The sequence below is a fragment of the Pogona vitticeps genome, chromosome 2 (genome assembly GCF_051106095.1).
Source record: "Pogona vitticeps strain Pit_001003342236 chromosome 2, PviZW2.1, whole genome shotgun sequence".
In the NCBI taxonomy this organism is placed as follows: domain Eukaryota; kingdom Metazoa; phylum Chordata; class Lepidosauria; order Squamata; family Agamidae; genus Pogona; species Pogona vitticeps.
This window is the reverse complement of record NC_135784.1, coordinates 59,889,563-59,906,463: the sequence shown is the minus strand read 5'-3', so window position 1 is coordinate 59,906,463 and position 16,901 is coordinate 59,889,563. Positions and strand designations below refer to the sequence as shown.

The following is a 16,901-nucleotide window of genomic DNA, read 5'->3' as shown; positions in this document are numbered from 1 at the left end:
CAGAGATGAGCACCGACCCCTAGAGTCAGACATGACTGGACAAATGGTCAAGGGGAACCTTTACCTTTACCTAGTCTCTCTGAACTTTTCTTACCCTGAATGTAGGAGGCAATAATAAAAGCTGAACTTTTATTATCTTGAAAATGCTGTGATGATATAGTAGTAGGCATACTTCAGTCTCAAGAAACTATGGTAAATGTGCTCTGAATAGAGGTCTTGGAACAGCATCTAGTGTGGCTGAGAAGGCCAGTTTGAGAATGACAATTCCTTCCACACTGAAGACAAATACAATCTGTTCCCTGTCCAGCTCCCTGATTTGGCTGGTTTTGAGACTGCTCTTTGCCTCGGCCTGCTCAACAAATGCCTCCTCAAATTGGGAGAGGCCATGCTGCACCACCTGCATCCAGGCTGAATGCTCAGATGTCAAGGTTTCCCATCTGTCGAGGTCCATTCCTAAGGCCTTCCGATCCTGCTTCCAGATATCCTTGTATCGCAGCTGTGGTCTTCCTCTAGGGCGCTTTCCCTGCACTAATTCTTCATACAGGAGATCTTTTGGAATCTGGCCGTTAGCCATTCTCACGACATGCCCAAGCCAATGTAGATGTTGCTGTTTCCATAATGTATACAAACAATTCCAGCTTGCTCCTGGACTATACTATCTGGAACTTTGTTCTGCCAGCTGATGCCAAGAATGCGTCAGAGACAACACATATGGAACCTGTTCAACTTCCTCTCCTGCTGTGCACAAAGGTTCCAGAACTCACTGCAGTACAGGAGTGTACCCAGGACACAAGCTCTATAGATCTGGATCTGGCTTTATGCCTCAGCTTTTTGTTAAGTCATATTCTCTTTGTGAGTCTGAGAACATGGTAGCTGCTTTGCCAATGCGTTTATCCAGCTCAACATCTAGGGAGAGAGTGTCAGAGATTGTTGAGCCAAGGCACACAAAGTCATGAACAACCTCCAATTCTTGTGTGGAGATGGTAATAGAGGGAGGTGAGTCCATGCTCTGGCCCATGACTTGTGTTTTCTTCAGGCTGATTGTTAATCCAGAGTCGTGGCAGGCCTTGCTAAAATGATTCATGAGTTGTTGGAGGTCTTCAGCAGAGTGGGTAACAATGGCTGCATCATCGGCAAAGAGGAAGTCCCGCATACATTTCAGTTGGACTTTGGTCTTTGCTCTCAATCTAGAGAGATTAACATACCTGGCCTTCGCCCTTAGCCCAGCTTCCAGGGAAAAGAGTCCAGGGTCCTGGGACACACTCTTTTAAAGCAGGAAGTCCCACCCCCAGGCCCCACCCCCAGGCCATGTGGTCAGGAGACAAAAAGAAAGCCCAGAAAAAAAAACCTCAGCAAAACAACCAGGCCATGTGGTCAGGAAACAAAAAGAAAGCCCAGGAAAAAAAAACTCAGCAAAACATCCATTCAAACATCCATTCAAACATCCCTGGCGAAGGCCAGGGATGTTTGAATGGATGTTTTGCTGAAGTTTTTTTTCTGGGCTTTCTTTTTGTTTCCTGACCACATGGCCTGGGGGTGGGGCCTAGGGGTGGGATTTCCTGCTTTAAAAGAGCATGTCCCAGGACCCTGGACCCTTTTCCCTGGAAGCTGGGCTGAGGGCGAAGGCCAGGTATGTTTGAATGGATGTTTTGCTGAGGGTTTTTTTTTTCTAGGCTTTCTTTTTGTTTCCTGACCACATGGCCTGGATGTTGTGATGAAGTGTATTTTTCTAATTAGAGATGGGTTATGTAGTCATGTCTTAACCATAGAGGAATCCATTTTGAGTCTGACACAGGCTAAGTTCTGGAAAATTACTAGTAGTTATTTTCAGCTTTTCTTATCGCTGCAGCTGGAGAGAAAACACGGCAGAGTCAAAATATCTCTAACCTGAATGATAAACAATTCTTTGGTGTTGGTGGGAAAGTAGGGCGTACCCTATGCTAATTCTTGCCTTCGTGATTGGTTGAATATGTCAGGAGGGGGCAGGTTGGAGAAATTTACAAGAGGTTGGAAAAAGTAACTCGGAGAGGGAGAAGAGAGTTTTGGGTATCTGAAAACATGGCGTTGCATTTCTTTGATCCAAGTGAAGGAACCTAATTCAACAATATGGACTGCGTAAGAATATCGTTTGTTTACCTTAGTTTATAGTTTAGATTTTGTTTTGTTTAATAGTTAATTTTTATAGAAGGTGCTGAACCGTTATGCTGTTGCATAGAAATGAAACTGTAGAGAAATGTTTTCTTTGTTCACTTAAATAAACTTATGTTGTTTAATAATTGGCCTTTCTAGTCCTTTGAACAGAACAGTTTCCCTATAGATAATTAATTTGGCTTACGTTACCAAAATTGAGTCATTAAACAGTAAAGATGCGGTATTAAGTGGTTTCTTTTTAATAAAATCGAAACAGACTTTAAATGCAGGCTGCCAAGAGTTCATGTCCCGGGAACTGTGTTGACTCAAGCAGTTAACTTCGAATGGGAGTGAAGGGAGCCTAGATTTTCCTGTTTCGTGGTTTTTGATCTCATTTATGGGACCAATAACTCACATGGTGGCAGCGGTGGGATGATCCACGGGCCTGATTTGCAACCTGATTTCAGTAGTGTTACACTCGGGCTTTCTCTTTACACACAGTTTGCTTTGGATTTATCCAGATGCTGTGGTAAATTGAAGCTAAGGGTCAGGCACGGACTGCTTTCAGTTTGAAACAAGGCAGCAACACAGCGTGGGTTGTCCTGCTAACTGTCTAAATATTTTTTTTTCTCTGCTCTATTTCTTTTCAACTGAAGCCCTGGCTGAAAAGGGTCAGTTGTGGGGGCGGATTCTGTTAAAGGACTAAGTGTAAATTTCTAAAGTAAGCTTTTTCGTTGCTAGGCACAGCTAAGGCACAGCACCTTATCAGGGTTTTCAGGGCAGTTTTATGGCTGGCGGTAATTGATTGCCGAAACAGTGGGAGGTTTACAGCTCAGCGGCTGCAAGCAGTCAGCATGGCTCAGCATGTTACTGAGAGGCGAACTGGCCGGAGGAAAACATCCAGCGAATTGAGGTTGCTGATGGAGGAATCGGAGGGGGAACAATCAATTGTGGAAGATTCGGTTGAAGAAGACCAATTGGATTTACAAATGGCTGGGTACCCCCAGGAGTTTGACCCACTGCCTATTCCAAGCCGGAGAAATTCCAGAGGGCGAGCGGAGGAGCAACATCCCCGACCTACAGAGGAAGCCGTTGGTGAGAATCCGTCTGGTGCGGGGGGGCGGAATCCACCCACACCGATGCCAGCGTCTGAGGAATTAACCCAGCTGGTTGCAGATCTAGTGAGGACCCAAAAGGAGTTTGTTAACACTTTGAATCAGGCTGAGAAAGTGAAGAATAAGTGCAGAGAGCAAAAAGTGCAAGAGCTGCAGGAAAAGAGAAAGGCTAAACAGGCAATTAAAGACTCTATAGCCAGTGTGGATAGGGGAAGTCTACCTAGATACCAGGAGGGCAATTGTGTGTTGAGCTTCCTTAAGAATTTCGAGCAATCTTGCCAAGATTTGGAGATACCTAGAGATTGGTACATCAAATTACTTCGTTCACAAATTTCTGGTCAACTAGCCACAATAATAGCCAAAGTGGCTGAGGAAGATTATGATTGGTCTGAATTAGTTTGGGTTATTAAACAGCGATTTGGTTATACAAAAGAGCTATTGAGGCAGAATTTTAGGAAAATCAAAAAACTGCCTAATGAGAGTTATGCAGCTTTAGCTGACAGGCTGGAATTTTTAGGAGACCAATGGCTGGACTCTTTGAAAATCAGATCTGTAGCAGATATGAGAAAGGCATTATTCATGGAGCAATTTATGAACTTGGTCCCTTTAGAGTTGAGGAGTTCTTTACTAGAGAAAGAATTTAAAGACCTCCAATCCCTTGCGCTGAGGACTGACGAATTGTTATCATTTAGAAAACCTGAACCAGCGCCTAGAGCCAGAGCAGAGGCGCCTAGAGCAGAGGCACCTAAGAGACAAAGCCAGCCTGATTTTAAAAAGCCTTACCATCAAGAGTATAGGCAGACTTCAACTGATCAGCGCAGGAGTTTAGCTCCAAATCAAAGCAGACCCACTTTTGCTTGTTTTAAATGCAGTGGCCCTCATCTACAAAAGGACTGTGGACTATCTCAAGGACCCCCTAGTCAAGCTAGGAAGTCAGATGTTAGGACACCGGTACCAGCGCCACGCAAATCCAAGGGAGGCACACCCAAAGTATCTCTGGTAAGCCCTAACACCCCAGAGAGTCAACAAGTACCAACTCAAAGCCAGTCTGTCATGGGCACAGTGCCTAGACAGAATCAACCCAGTGGGAGTACTACCGCTTCACTAGCCAGTGATAGACAGGCAGCGGTAAATTACTATGTGCCTCAAATATTAGATGTTCGTGGAGGAGAACAAGCAGGAGCTATAAGACAGTCTCCACAGGGGAAAAAGTATACCCTGATGGACCCGGGTTGCGTGATCCCTGAGTCTCAGAAAGAATGGGCTATGAAGACTTATTCTGCGGAGGTGATTTTGTATACTGATAAAGAACAGGTGGTTCTAAATGCTTACAGTGATTCTGGTGCTGAACTTTCTTCCATATCCCGAAAATTTTTGCACCCAGAACTGATTTTGGACAATTTAAGGTTACCCATTAGGACCTATGGTTCAGGAGACGTGGGAGAACAACATATTCCTCTCGCGTTTGTGGAATTATCGTTCAAAAATTGGCGTGGTACTAAACTTTGCCTCACTCATGAGGGGAAACCTGACTTCTTGCTGGGAAATGACCTCACCTATTTGAATTTTAAGCAGAGTCAGGAAGGTCCTGCTGTTAAAGTGGTCACCCGTTCCCAAACCCAAAAAGCAGAGACTGGGAGTGTTTCTGATGAAGCTGTCCCTACTACAAACTTAGACCAGCAGCAACATCTAGTGGCAGAACAAGATAATGCAGCTAATACAGAAGTGGAAATAGAGGAATCAGTGCCTATGGGGTCAGCTGAGTTTAAAGTGAAGCAAATGACTGATCCCTCACTAGCTTCCTTGAGAGCACAAGCAGATGATTATGCTCAAAACCCAATAACACAGCAAGTTGACTTTGTGTGGGGCCAGAATGGACTTTTGTATAGAGAATATCATCCCAAATCACACTTGAACATGCAACCCACACAACAGCTGGTAGTACCACAGGAATACAGACTGAGGATTCTTGAATTAGCTCATGACAATCCATCTAGTGGTCACCAAGGTGTGCAAAAAACTTTAAAAAGAATTTCTCAGCATTTTTATTGGCCTGGTATTAACAAAAATGTGAAGGACTATGTCAGTTCATGTGACTATTGCCAAAGAATCGGTTATCAGACCGATAAAACGAAGTCTGAAATGCTCTTAATGGAAATATCTGATCAAGTTTTCCAATGTTTGCAAATGGATGTCATGGGACCTTTTGTTCCAACTAAGTCTAAGAAGAAATACATCATCTCTTTCATCTGCCAAGCTAGTCGTTGGATCGAGGCCTATGCGTTGAGTAATCTAAGAGCTTCCACCATCGCGCGCATCATCATAGACTTGTGCTCACGTATTGGAGTACCATCTCAGATAATTTGTGATCAGGCGGGGGCGTTTCGTAGCTCCTTAATGGACAAAATTTGTGAACTTAGTGGAATAGAAATAAAATTTAGCTCCGCCTATCATCCTGAAAGTCATGGGTTAATTGAGAGAGGTCAACAAACCTTACTGAGGATGATCAAGACCATGGTACAGGTGTATGGTAACATTTGGGACGATCTGTTACCATTTGCTTTATTTGCTTATCGAAGTTCTGCTCATACTTCTCTTGGTGGTTTCTCTCCAAGTGAAGTGGTATTTGGGAGGAATCTACAAGGACCTTTGGATTTCCTGAAATCTGATTGGGAAGGTGTGGTGAAAAGCAGCACAGTTCCAGTTGCTGATTTTGTTAGAAATCTGCAAGAAAAACTGTTAGCTGTGCAAGAATTGGCTAAAGACAATTTGCTAAATGCTCAATCAACCCAGAAACTCTATCATGACAGGCATTCCAGACACAGGGAATTTGATGTGGGAGATTTGGTTCTTGTTTTAAACCCCCTCAGACCTTCTAAATTAGAAGTTGGCTGGGAAGGTCCAGGGGAAGTGGTACAGAAACTGGGGAATAACAATTATTTAGTAAAAATGTTGAATTCTGAGAAAAAGCCTGTAAGTTACCATGTCAATAGGTTGAAATTGTATAAAGACAGAACTGCAATGGTTTTGCAATATAAGGTTGCTTGTTATCAGTCTGAATATGAGCCTGTAGATATGCTAGCTGAATTAGAAGATGCTGGTAATTGGTCTGACAACCTTGTTTTGACAGGTACCTCACTCCAGAAGGGAAAGCTGTACCAAATCCTAGAAAAATATCAAGATGTTTTTTCAGATAAGCCAGGTTACACAAATTTGGTCAGTCATGAAATTATCACTACCGATAATCAGCCAATTCGGTCTAGTCCATACAGAGCAGTTGGTGATCATGCTCTACGGATTGAACAAGAGATACAAAAGATGTTATCTCTGGATGTAATTGAGGAGTCATCATCCCCATACTCATCTCCAGTGGTTCTGGTTTCAAAAAAAGATTCTACTGGCAAGATTCTTGATGAGATAAGGTTCTGTGTTGATTACAGGAAGTTAAACAGTGTTACTGTTTCAGATCCTTATCCATTGCCTAGAATGGATCATTTAATTGAAAAATTGGCCAAGGCAAATTTTATCAGCATAATTGACTTAAAGAATGCTTACTGGCAGCTGGATTTAGCCGAAAATTCACGAGATAAGACCGCTTTTATCACTCATGTAGGCACTTTTAGATTCAAAAGGCTACCATTTGGATTGAAAAACGCAGGAGCATCATTTCAAAGAATGATAGATAAAGTTTTAAAAGGTCTACCTTTTGCTAGTGCTTATCTTGATGATGTTGCTATTTTCAGTTCTGATTTTGACTCTCATATGTCTCATGTTGAAACTGTGTTGTCTAGAATTCATCAAGCTGGTCTTACTGTCAAAGCTAGTAAATGTCAATGGATGAAAGGGAAAGTCACATATTTGGGTCATTTGGTTGGTCAAGGTGAAATTCATACTCTGCAAGCCAAAGTTCAAGCTATCAATGATTGGCCTATTCCAAAAACCAAGAAACAAGTGCGTTCATTTTTAGGTGTAGTTGGCTATTACAGGAAATTCATCCCTGATTTCAGTGAATTGGCTACACCTCTGACAGAGCTAACTAAGAAGAGACAGCCTGTCAAAGTTAATTGGACCCCCGAGTGCCAAGGGGCTTTTGAGGCCTTAAAAGCGAAGATTATTCATGCCCCTATACTGAAATCACCTGATTTTGATAAGCCTTTCATTTTGCAAACTGATGCTTCAGAATTTGGATTAGGAGCTATTTTGTTACAGCAAGGGGAGGATGGGAATCTACATCCTATCTCATACTTCTCTAGAAAGCTCTTGGAAAGAGAGAGACATTATGCAATCCTTGAAAAAGAGGCTCTTTCTATATATTGGTCTCTTAATCTTTTAAGACCTTATCTATGGGGGCGTAAATTTACACTCCAAACTGATCATAGAGCCTTAGTCTGGTTACAAAAGATGAAGTCTCAGAACCAAAAATTGTTAAGATGGAGTTTAGCATTACAGGATTTTGATTTTGAAGTTCAACATATACCTGGAAAGCTAAATGTGGTGGCAGATGGACTTTCCAGGATGTACTGTGAAGATCCAGATGTTCCTGACTGCTAAAGAAGATGGAAGACGGTTGGAGTAGTTACTGTGGCTAATGAACTAACATGCTTGTTTCCTTTTTGTATATCTGAATGGTGTGCCAAAAGATTGTATTGCTGTTATTGTTTGTTATAATCCATATATAATCATTTACTTTTAGTTGTTTTATCAATTTACTTCAAATTAGCTCAGAATAACTGTTCTGAATTTAGAAGAAATTTAGCGGGGGTGTGTGATGAAGTGTATTTTTCTAATTAGAGATGGGTTATGTAGTCATGTCTTAACCATAGAGGAATCCATTTTGAGTCTGACACAGGCTAAGTTCTGGAAAATTACTAGTAGTTATTTTCAGCTTTTCTTATCGCTGCAGCTGGAGAGAAAACACGGCAGAGTCAAAATATCTCTAACCTGAATGATAAACAATTCTTTGGTGTTGGTGGGAAAGTAGGGCGTACCCTATGCTAATTCTTGCCTTCGTGATTGGTTGAATATGTCAGGAGGGGGCAGGTTGGAGAAATTTACAAGAGGTTGGAAAAAGTAACTCGGAGAGGGAGAAGAGAGTTTTGGGTATCTGAAAACATGGCGTTGCATTTCTTTGATCCAAGTGAAGGAACCTAATTCAACAATATGGACTGCGTAAGAATATCGTTTGTTTACCTTAGTTTATAGTTTAGATTTTGTTTAATAGTTAATTTTTATAGAAGGTGCTGAACCGTTATGCTGTTGCATAGAAATGAAACTGTAGAGAAATGTTTTCTTTGTTCACTTAAATAAACTTATGTTGTTTAATAATTGGCCTTTCTAGTCCTTTGAACAGAACAGTTTCCCTATAGATAATTAATTTGGCTTACGTTACCAAAATTGAGTCATTAAACAGTAAAGATGCGGTATTAAGTGGTTTCTTTTTAATAAAATCGAAACAGACTTTAAATGCAGGCTGCCAAGAGTTCATGTCCCGGGAACTGTGTTGACTGAAGCAGTTAACTTCGAATGGGAGTGAAGGGAGCCTGGATTTTCCTGTTTCGTGGTTTTTGATCTCATTTATGGGACCAATAACTCACAGATGTTTTGCTGAAGTTTTTTTTTCTGGGCTTTCTTTTTGTCTCCTGACCACATGGCCTGGGGGTGGGGCCTAGGGGTGGGATTTCCTGCTTTAAAAGAGCGTGTCCCAGGACCCTGGACCCTTTTCCCTGGAAGCTGGGCTGAGGGCGAAGGCCGGGTATGTTTGAATGGATGTTTTGCTGAGGTTTTTTTTTCTGGGCTTTCTTTTTGTTTCCTGACCACATGGCCTGGATGTTTTGCTGAAGTTTTTTTTTCTGGGATTACTTTTTGTCTCCTGACCACATGGCCTGGGGGTGGGGCCTAGGGGTGGGATTTTCTGCTTTAAAATAAATAAATAAATAAATAAAAGAGTGTGTCCCAGGACCGTGCGCCTAATGGCGTGTGAATTTCTCAAATTTTGTGTCTGGCCTTAATATGGTAAATCAGAAAGCCAATTAGATTTGCATAAGCCTGGGAGTCAGGAAAGTTTTAAGGATCAGATCATACTTTTGCACTACTAAAGAGCAGGCCAGGTAGGTGGGGCTCGTCAGCCATGGAAGGCAGCCCATCTAGGAGAAGGAAAACTCCGATTTCAAACCTCCACTGCCTTGTGGCTATATCTACTCATGGAAAAGGCTTCAGGAGTTAACCTCGAGGCAAAATCCGGAGCTGGAGTCCCGAAGGCAGCATGTGTCGTTCTGCCAACTCCTGCGACATTGCTGGAACCAGTTGTATTGGCTCTTGGCTTTCCATTGGATCATTTCAGCAATGTGGAGAGGGGGGATCTGCTGCTTGGGTAACAGCCTATCCTCCATATTACCTTACCTAGGCTTCATGCTCTGGAGAGGACACTCCTCGATTCAGAGCATGTTACCATAGTCTCTTGAGACTGAAGGATGCCTATGCTAGAGAGATTAAAGAGCTTTCCATCTGATCTAGTCCAGAGATACAGTAGACACCTTCTGTTGCAGTTCCAAAGGCTTGCTTCAACATGACAGCAAAAAAGATCCCAAACAGGATTGGCGCGAGGACACAGCCTTGTTTTACTCCGATTCGGATGTCAAAGGGATCTGATGTTCAGCCATCAAAAACTACAGTGCCCTTCATTTAATCATGAAAGGACCTGATGATGTTAAGGAGTCGAGGTGGACATCCAATCTTGGGAAGTATTTTAAAAAGTCCATCCCTGCTAACCAAAACAAAAGGCTTTGTAAGATCTATGAAGGCCACAAAGAGTGGCTCTCATTCCCTACATTTCTTCTGCAACTGTCTGAGGGAAAATACCATGTCAGTGGTGGATCTATTAACTCGAAATCCACACTGTGATTCTGGATAGACACTGCCTGCAAGCACCTGGAGTCTCTTCAGCACAACACGGGCAAGTAGCTTCCCTACAACACTGAGAAGAGAAATGCCACGGTAGTTATTGCAGTCGCCCCATCTCCTTTGTTCTTATACAATGTGACAATGTTTGCATCCTTCATGTCCTGTGGTACTCCACCTTGCCTCCATAAAAGACAAAAGATTTCATACAGCTCAGTGGTGATGATCTCTTTACAGCACTTCAGCAGGGATGTTATCCTTCCCAGGTGCCTTGCCGGAGGTGAGGAAATCCAAGGCCACTTTTATTTCTGCAAAAGTTGGTTCGCTGTCCAAGACTTCCAAGACAGGCAGGCACTCAATGTTATTTAAATGCCTCTTCGGTTACTATGTTTCCTCTAGAACAGGGGCCTCAAACATGCGGCTCGGGGGCCATTTACGGCCCGCCGGATGATGGTTTGAGGCCCCCACCTTGCCTGCCCCCCCTGAAGTGCCCATGCATCCTCTGCTGTCAAGAGTCCAAAAAAGCCTCACCTTGCTTGATGGCTTTCTCCCAAAACAGCACCTCTTGCACCCTCCATCGGGAACTGCAGCCTGCTAGCCAGCCCGCCTGTCTGCTGGCTGGCAGGCTTCAGTTCTGGATGGAGGGTGCAAGGGGCGCTGTCTTGGGGGAGAGCCGGCGAGCGAGGCGTGCTGCCGGCCCTTTCCCCCGAGTCACCACCAAGCAATGCCTGAGAGTAGAGCTCGCTCCTGGACCGTCCTCAAAGAGCGCCTCCAAGCTGCCAACAGCAGCTGCCGCCGTGTCTTCCAGGGAAGCTGCTCTCTTTCTCTCTCGGCACCCCCCGAGCACCAGCCCGGCCAGCGGCCACCTCAGTGCCTGGCGATGCCTCCTCCTCCTCCTTTTTGTTCTGCTTCAGCCACCTTGGCTCTGGAGATTGCCTGGGCTCACCTTGCAAAGTTTGCTCCTCTGTTGTGGTGGGGGTAGCTGGTGCTGCTGAGTATGCCTTTTTTGAGGGGGGCCTCAGAGAAAGGTTGCTGGTCCTCTGTGTGTGTGTGTGTGTGTGTGTGTGTGTGTGTGTGTGTGTGCGTGCGCACACACCTGTGGAGGGATTGCCCCGTTCTGTTTAATTTCATGGGTACCGGTGGGGGCTTTTCTCCTTTGGCAAGGTGATTCTGTGAGGATTTTTTAAAAAAAAATTGTCATGCCCTCCCCCCCGCTAGGCGGTTGCTGGCGCTCCCTCCCTTCTCCGCTTCTTCGTCCTGCTGCTGCTGCTGCTGGTAGTGAAGAAGGAGCCGGAGGGGGTCGTGGCCGACGACAAGGGCTCGCACGACCCTCCTCCTCCTCCTCCTCCTCCTTGGAGCCCCCAGGAAACTCCTGGGAGGCTTCCTCGGGCTCTTGCTCCGCTTGGCAAAAAATCTGATGTGGCCCAGCCTCACCCAGACTCTGCCTCCAGCAGCCCCCGGGTAAATTGAGTCTGAAACCCCTGCTCTAGACTATAGCTCAGAGTAGTGTTGCACCCAGCATTCCATCCGTTGTACTTGGTCCTGGGAGATCATGCCTGTAGCAGACTTCCAAGGGAGCAGATTTCTTCTGTATTGGACCTAAAGCCTGCTTGATACCATCATACATTCCCTTGATGTTACCTGTGTCCGCTGCTATCTGTATCTGAGAGCAGAGCTGATGCCAATAATCGTTAGAACGTCTCCTGGCAGTTTGTTGGACTTGGCTACGAGCAACTCGAAGAGCCTGCAAGTTGTACTCACTAGGACAGGCTTTGTATGCTGCTAGAGCTCTCCTCTTTTCCTCAATGGCTGGAATCAAGGGATCACCAGGGAGTGATCAGTATCACAATCAGCACCCTGATAACTGTGTGATCGTAATACTAGGAAGGCTAGGGCATCTAGTGAGGATCAGATCGAGCTGATGCCAATTATTCAATCTTGGATGTCTCCAAGAGACTCTGTATTGAAGCTTTATATTAAAGAATGTGTTGCTGACACAAAGACCATAATAACAGCAAAACTCTAGCAAATGTTGGCCGTTTTCGTTCATCTTCCCAATGCTAAACATCCTAGACAAGTGGGCCAAGAATTGTGATCAGCACCAACTCTAGTGTTAAAATCTCTGAGAACAGCGGCTCTTTCATAGTGATTTTCTTGATAGTAGCTACCAGATTGTCATAGAATTTGTCTTTCACTTCTACTGTGGATGAGTTTTTGTGCATATGCACTAATAAGGGTGACTGGTCGTGCTAATGAGCGGAGGTGCAGAGACAGGATTCTTTCATTCCCCACAGTAGGTGGAACAATGGATCTCAGAAGAGTATTTCTAACTGCAAAGCCAACAACATATTCCCTGGTCTCATTCAATGGTTTTTCCTGCCAGAAGAATGAGAAATTGTTTTATTTGACAGATCCCATGTCTGGCAATCTCGTCTCTTCCAGAGCAACAATGTCCATCTGCAGTCTACTCAATTCCATGTCAATGACAGCTGTCTTGCGTGTGTCATCTATTTCCTGCAGGTCATCAGAAAAGCCAGGGGTCATTGTCCGAACATTCCAGGTGCCCAACTTTAGGGCAGAAGTTTTCTTATTATTATTGCACGGTGCAGGGCTATCGATCTGCTTGTCAGCTTTCATCATAAACCCCATGCACCCTGTGAGGTTAACAGACCATGGCAAGACAGAACCTTACTGGCTGGGGGCTGCCCAGCTTAAGGTGGGCGGTAGCTATCTAGTGAGGTGCAATGACCTTTCCCACCATCGGAAGTAGCCACTGGCATCATGCTCTACGCCAAACAAGTGTAGATAGACCAGTATGAAAGAACAGATACCGTATTTGCTGGCATACAATTTATTTATTTATTTATTTATTTATTTATTTATTTATTTATTTATTTATTTATTTATTTATTTATTTATTTATTTATTTATTTATTTATTTATTTATTTATTTATAAAAGATAACTTTTTGGGCCCAAAAAGCATGCCTCCAAGTGGGGGGGGGGGTCATCTTGTACGCCAGGTACACTGAATGACACGGGGCTGCGCTGGCCGGGGAGGAAGGCAGGCGGGCATGCAGGCAGGCAGGCAGTCGGTCTGGATGGAGGGAGGGAAGCACAGCCTGCCATGCCTGAGTGGCCAGAGCCCGCCACCGGGCTGCCCGCCGCCCCACGCCGCTGAGCCAGCCGCGCGCTCGCTCGCCACCCGCCCGTTTTCCTTTTCCTCTTCCTTCTCCTCCTGCCACCGCCCACTCAGCCTCTTCCACTCTTCCTCGCCCTCTTGCTGCCATGCCTGAGCTGCCGCCGGGCTGCCCGCCGCCCCGCACCGCTGAGCCAGCCGCGCGCTCGCCCGCCCGCCACCTGCCCGTTTCCCCTCTTCCTCCTCCTGTTGGGGGGGGTCGTCTTATACGGCCGGTCGCCTTGTGCGCCGGCAAATACGGTAATGCTGAAAGGTAAGACTCCCAGGTTGGAAAGCACTCAATCCCAGATTGGAAAGCAATGGCGAAAAGCAAAGGACTTGTACAAATAGCACTGTTGCTAATGATGCAGTTATTAAAGTTGAAAATACATCTAGATGAATTCTGGGGGTTGCAGTGCAAAAACCTGAGGACCCATACCTACTTCAGATGTAAGGCACCCTATGAAATAATAATCATGGTCCATCAAACCAGTTCTGATTTACAGTAACTCTTTCCAGGATTTTCTTGGAAGAGAGTACACAGAACTGGCTTGATGTTCCCATCTTCTGAGGGCATTGTGGAACTGCCCATAATGATCTCCAAAAGAGCTACTCATTAACAGCCCTGTTCATGTCTTCTAGACGAAATCTTATGATTTCCCTTATTGACTATGTGTTTTTCCTCAACAACATAGCACACATTTAGTGCAGCTTTATATTATCACTTTGCTTTGAGATGGGCCATTAGAAAGTAAAAATAAGTTCAATATCCATGTCTGACTGCCAAGGCACATATCTCTGAGAAGGTTTTTGTTCTAGGGCAGTAGTTCTCATCCACGGGTCCTCAGAAGTTCTTGGACTCCAACTCCCAAAAATCCTAACCAGCACAGCTAGAGGTGAAGGCTTCTGCAAGTTTTAGTGCAAGAACACCTGAGGAGTTGGGAACAAATTTTCTAGGAAAAAAAAACATGAATCCTGCTATCTGGAGCAATATGCATTCATCTTAACTTTTGGGTTGCCGCCCCCATAAGTATGCATAGCATACTTTTTACAATTAAACATGGATTTTCATAAACAGTGCTTCTGCTTATCTTAGAAGAATTCCTCTTTCTTTATTGATTTAGAACTCAGTGCAACCTGTTATATTCATAGGTTGGCTTGGGGAATACCAACTACTGAAGACTTGGACATAAAACTGTATCACCCTAAAATTAAATTAAGTAAGGAATTGAAACCTGGCAACCTGCCGATAGAGAAAAATATGCAACCAACAAAATCAATCCCAGATAAAGGGTATGTATGGAAGATAATCACCACGCTTGTGTCAACTGATCTACAGCAGTTTGTTCTCTCTCTTCCCTCATTTCATTGTGGATGTCACATGATCTTACTCTTACTGTCAGAAACTGCCATTAGATTTTCAGTTCATAGATCCAAGTACATTGTAAAAAAAAGAAGCAAGGTTAATTTCATTTTGAATTTTGTTTACATTTATCAAACACTGTTCAATTTTTAAGCAAAAAGGATTTTCTGCTTTATTTGTCTGCTTTATTTTCAATAACTCTGTGATACTATAATTCTGTAATAAAAATTATACACACAAGAGTAATCATGCAATTATGCTCGCTTCCACAAGTGAAAATGGCTGCACACACATTTTAAACGATATGCAACCAAGAATACAAAGCCAGCCCACCAGCGGCAGAACCACATGCATTTTCACTTCCCCAACAAAACTCTGGCCTATGTAAGTGCTTTTGTTTGCTTAAAAGAAGTTCTATTGCAAAATGTTTCAGTTCACAGAAATCAGATATTGCCTTATTAGGTTCTTCTACATAACGAAATTATATTAGTATTTTTAGAATAAAGCATGCAAATTAAGAAATTTGAATGGGCAGATGGCCAGAACCCATACTATATTTTTAGGGACACTTATCAAAAACATAAAAGCTCCAGGAGGCCCTCTATAATGCCTGATCTTTGAAAAATCTGTTGCATGGCTTCCATATTCTAATAATCTCATTTGCATATTTCAGGGCCTAGACGTTTTCATGCTGGATTATTCCTGTATTGCTCCAGTGGAATCCAGCAGTTTCCGTTCATATGCAAAAGTGCTCAGGACCATTTTGGATTATTTAATACAGAGGCCCCCAACCTTTTCTGAATCACAGACTGGTGGGGGAGCGGGGTCCATGCACGAATAGCCAGGGCACCTCCACACTCGCAGAGAGTCATGACACGCTTGTGCGCATACATGGAAGGGCAGGGCACGCTTGCGGAAGGAAGGGCTACGCTTGTGCACATGCCTGGGGGGGCAGAACGAGTGTGTTTGCGTGTGGGGTGCATGGGGGAGTGTGTGCAAGGGTTCAGGAGATTTGTCTCCATGGCCCAGTCTAGCCATGGCTATGGACTGGCATGGGCCGTGGACCAGGGATTGGGGACCCCTGATTTAATACATAGTATGAGCTTATCTAAATATTGTTATAAAGCAAAAAACAAACTAAAACAACTTCTATAGGAACAGATGCTGGACAGTGTTATACATTGACACCCTTCTCTAGTGATGAGAAAAATAAAGCCGCCAGGAAAAAATGAAGGGCAAGGCAAGCCTCAAAGTGATGTAGAACTGGAAGGTTGATCTGTACAGGGGTAGGAGGATTTTGGCCCATGTAGTATGAAAAACAAACCCTGGGTCATTTCCCTTTGTTTGAGAAAAATTCATTGAAAGAAGCAAATGACAAGATAGTTCTCTCTGAATAAAACAAAACAAAACCCAGTATTCTGTTGATCCAAGAATGATTTAAAATAAAAATACTTTGTTTAATTTCCCAGCAGCACCAATTCAGGGCTTTGTGCCCTCTGTTTCTCTTCTCTTATAAATACAGTGGTGCCCCGCATGACAAATGCCTCGCACGACAAAAAACTTGCAAGACAAATGGTTTTGGCAATGGGGTTGATGACTCGCAGGACAAATGTTCCTATGGCCATGCTTCACAAGATGAATGTTTTCCATTTTTTGTTCCTGCCTCATGTTTGCTGATTTTTAAATGTTTTCTATGATGTTTAAAAAGTTAAAGTTTTTTGATTGAAAATTTTTAAATAATCTGCACAATATGTATGGCTTTAATAAACCCTTTGTAAACCAAATTTGACTTTTTTCTGACTTTATTTTTTGCCTGTAGGAACGCATTAATTATATTTCAAGGCATTCCTATGGGAAAACACATTTTGCAAGATGAATTTTTCGCAAGGCAACATTAACTGCAGAACAAATTAAATTCATCTTGCGTGGCACCACTGTACTTCATGAATTTTAAAATGTGTAGAAACCCATTCTTATCATATGCAAATATGAGACAAGCCTATGTGGATATTTAGTGGCTCTATACATTTTGCTGGACTGGAATTCCCATCACCCAACAAATTGGCTGTACTGACCAAAACCTGAAGTTGCAATCCTAAGACATCTGTAGTCCACCAGTTCTTCACCTCTGATTTAAGCTGATGGGGTGTAAAAGGAAAATAAAAGCTCAACTGTTGATAATTCATTATATGTGCATTCTGATTTGTTTGATTTGGAAT

The 16,901-nt window shown here is 43.6% G+C and overlaps 1 protein-coding gene across 1 annotated transcript in view; it reads left to right on the top strand.

The window, feature by feature from the left end:
- LOC110091165 (uncharacterized) overlaps positions 1 to 16,901 on the top strand; it is a 103,448-nt gene that overhangs the window by 75,899 nt on the left and 10,648 nt on the right. The window contains exon 27 of the mRNA XM_072989524.2: positions 14,472 to 14,612. Within this exon, the coding sequence (XP_072845625.2) occupies positions 14,472 to 14,612 (141 nt within the window). The remainder of the gene's footprint in view (positions 1 to 14,471; positions 14,613 to 16,901) is intronic.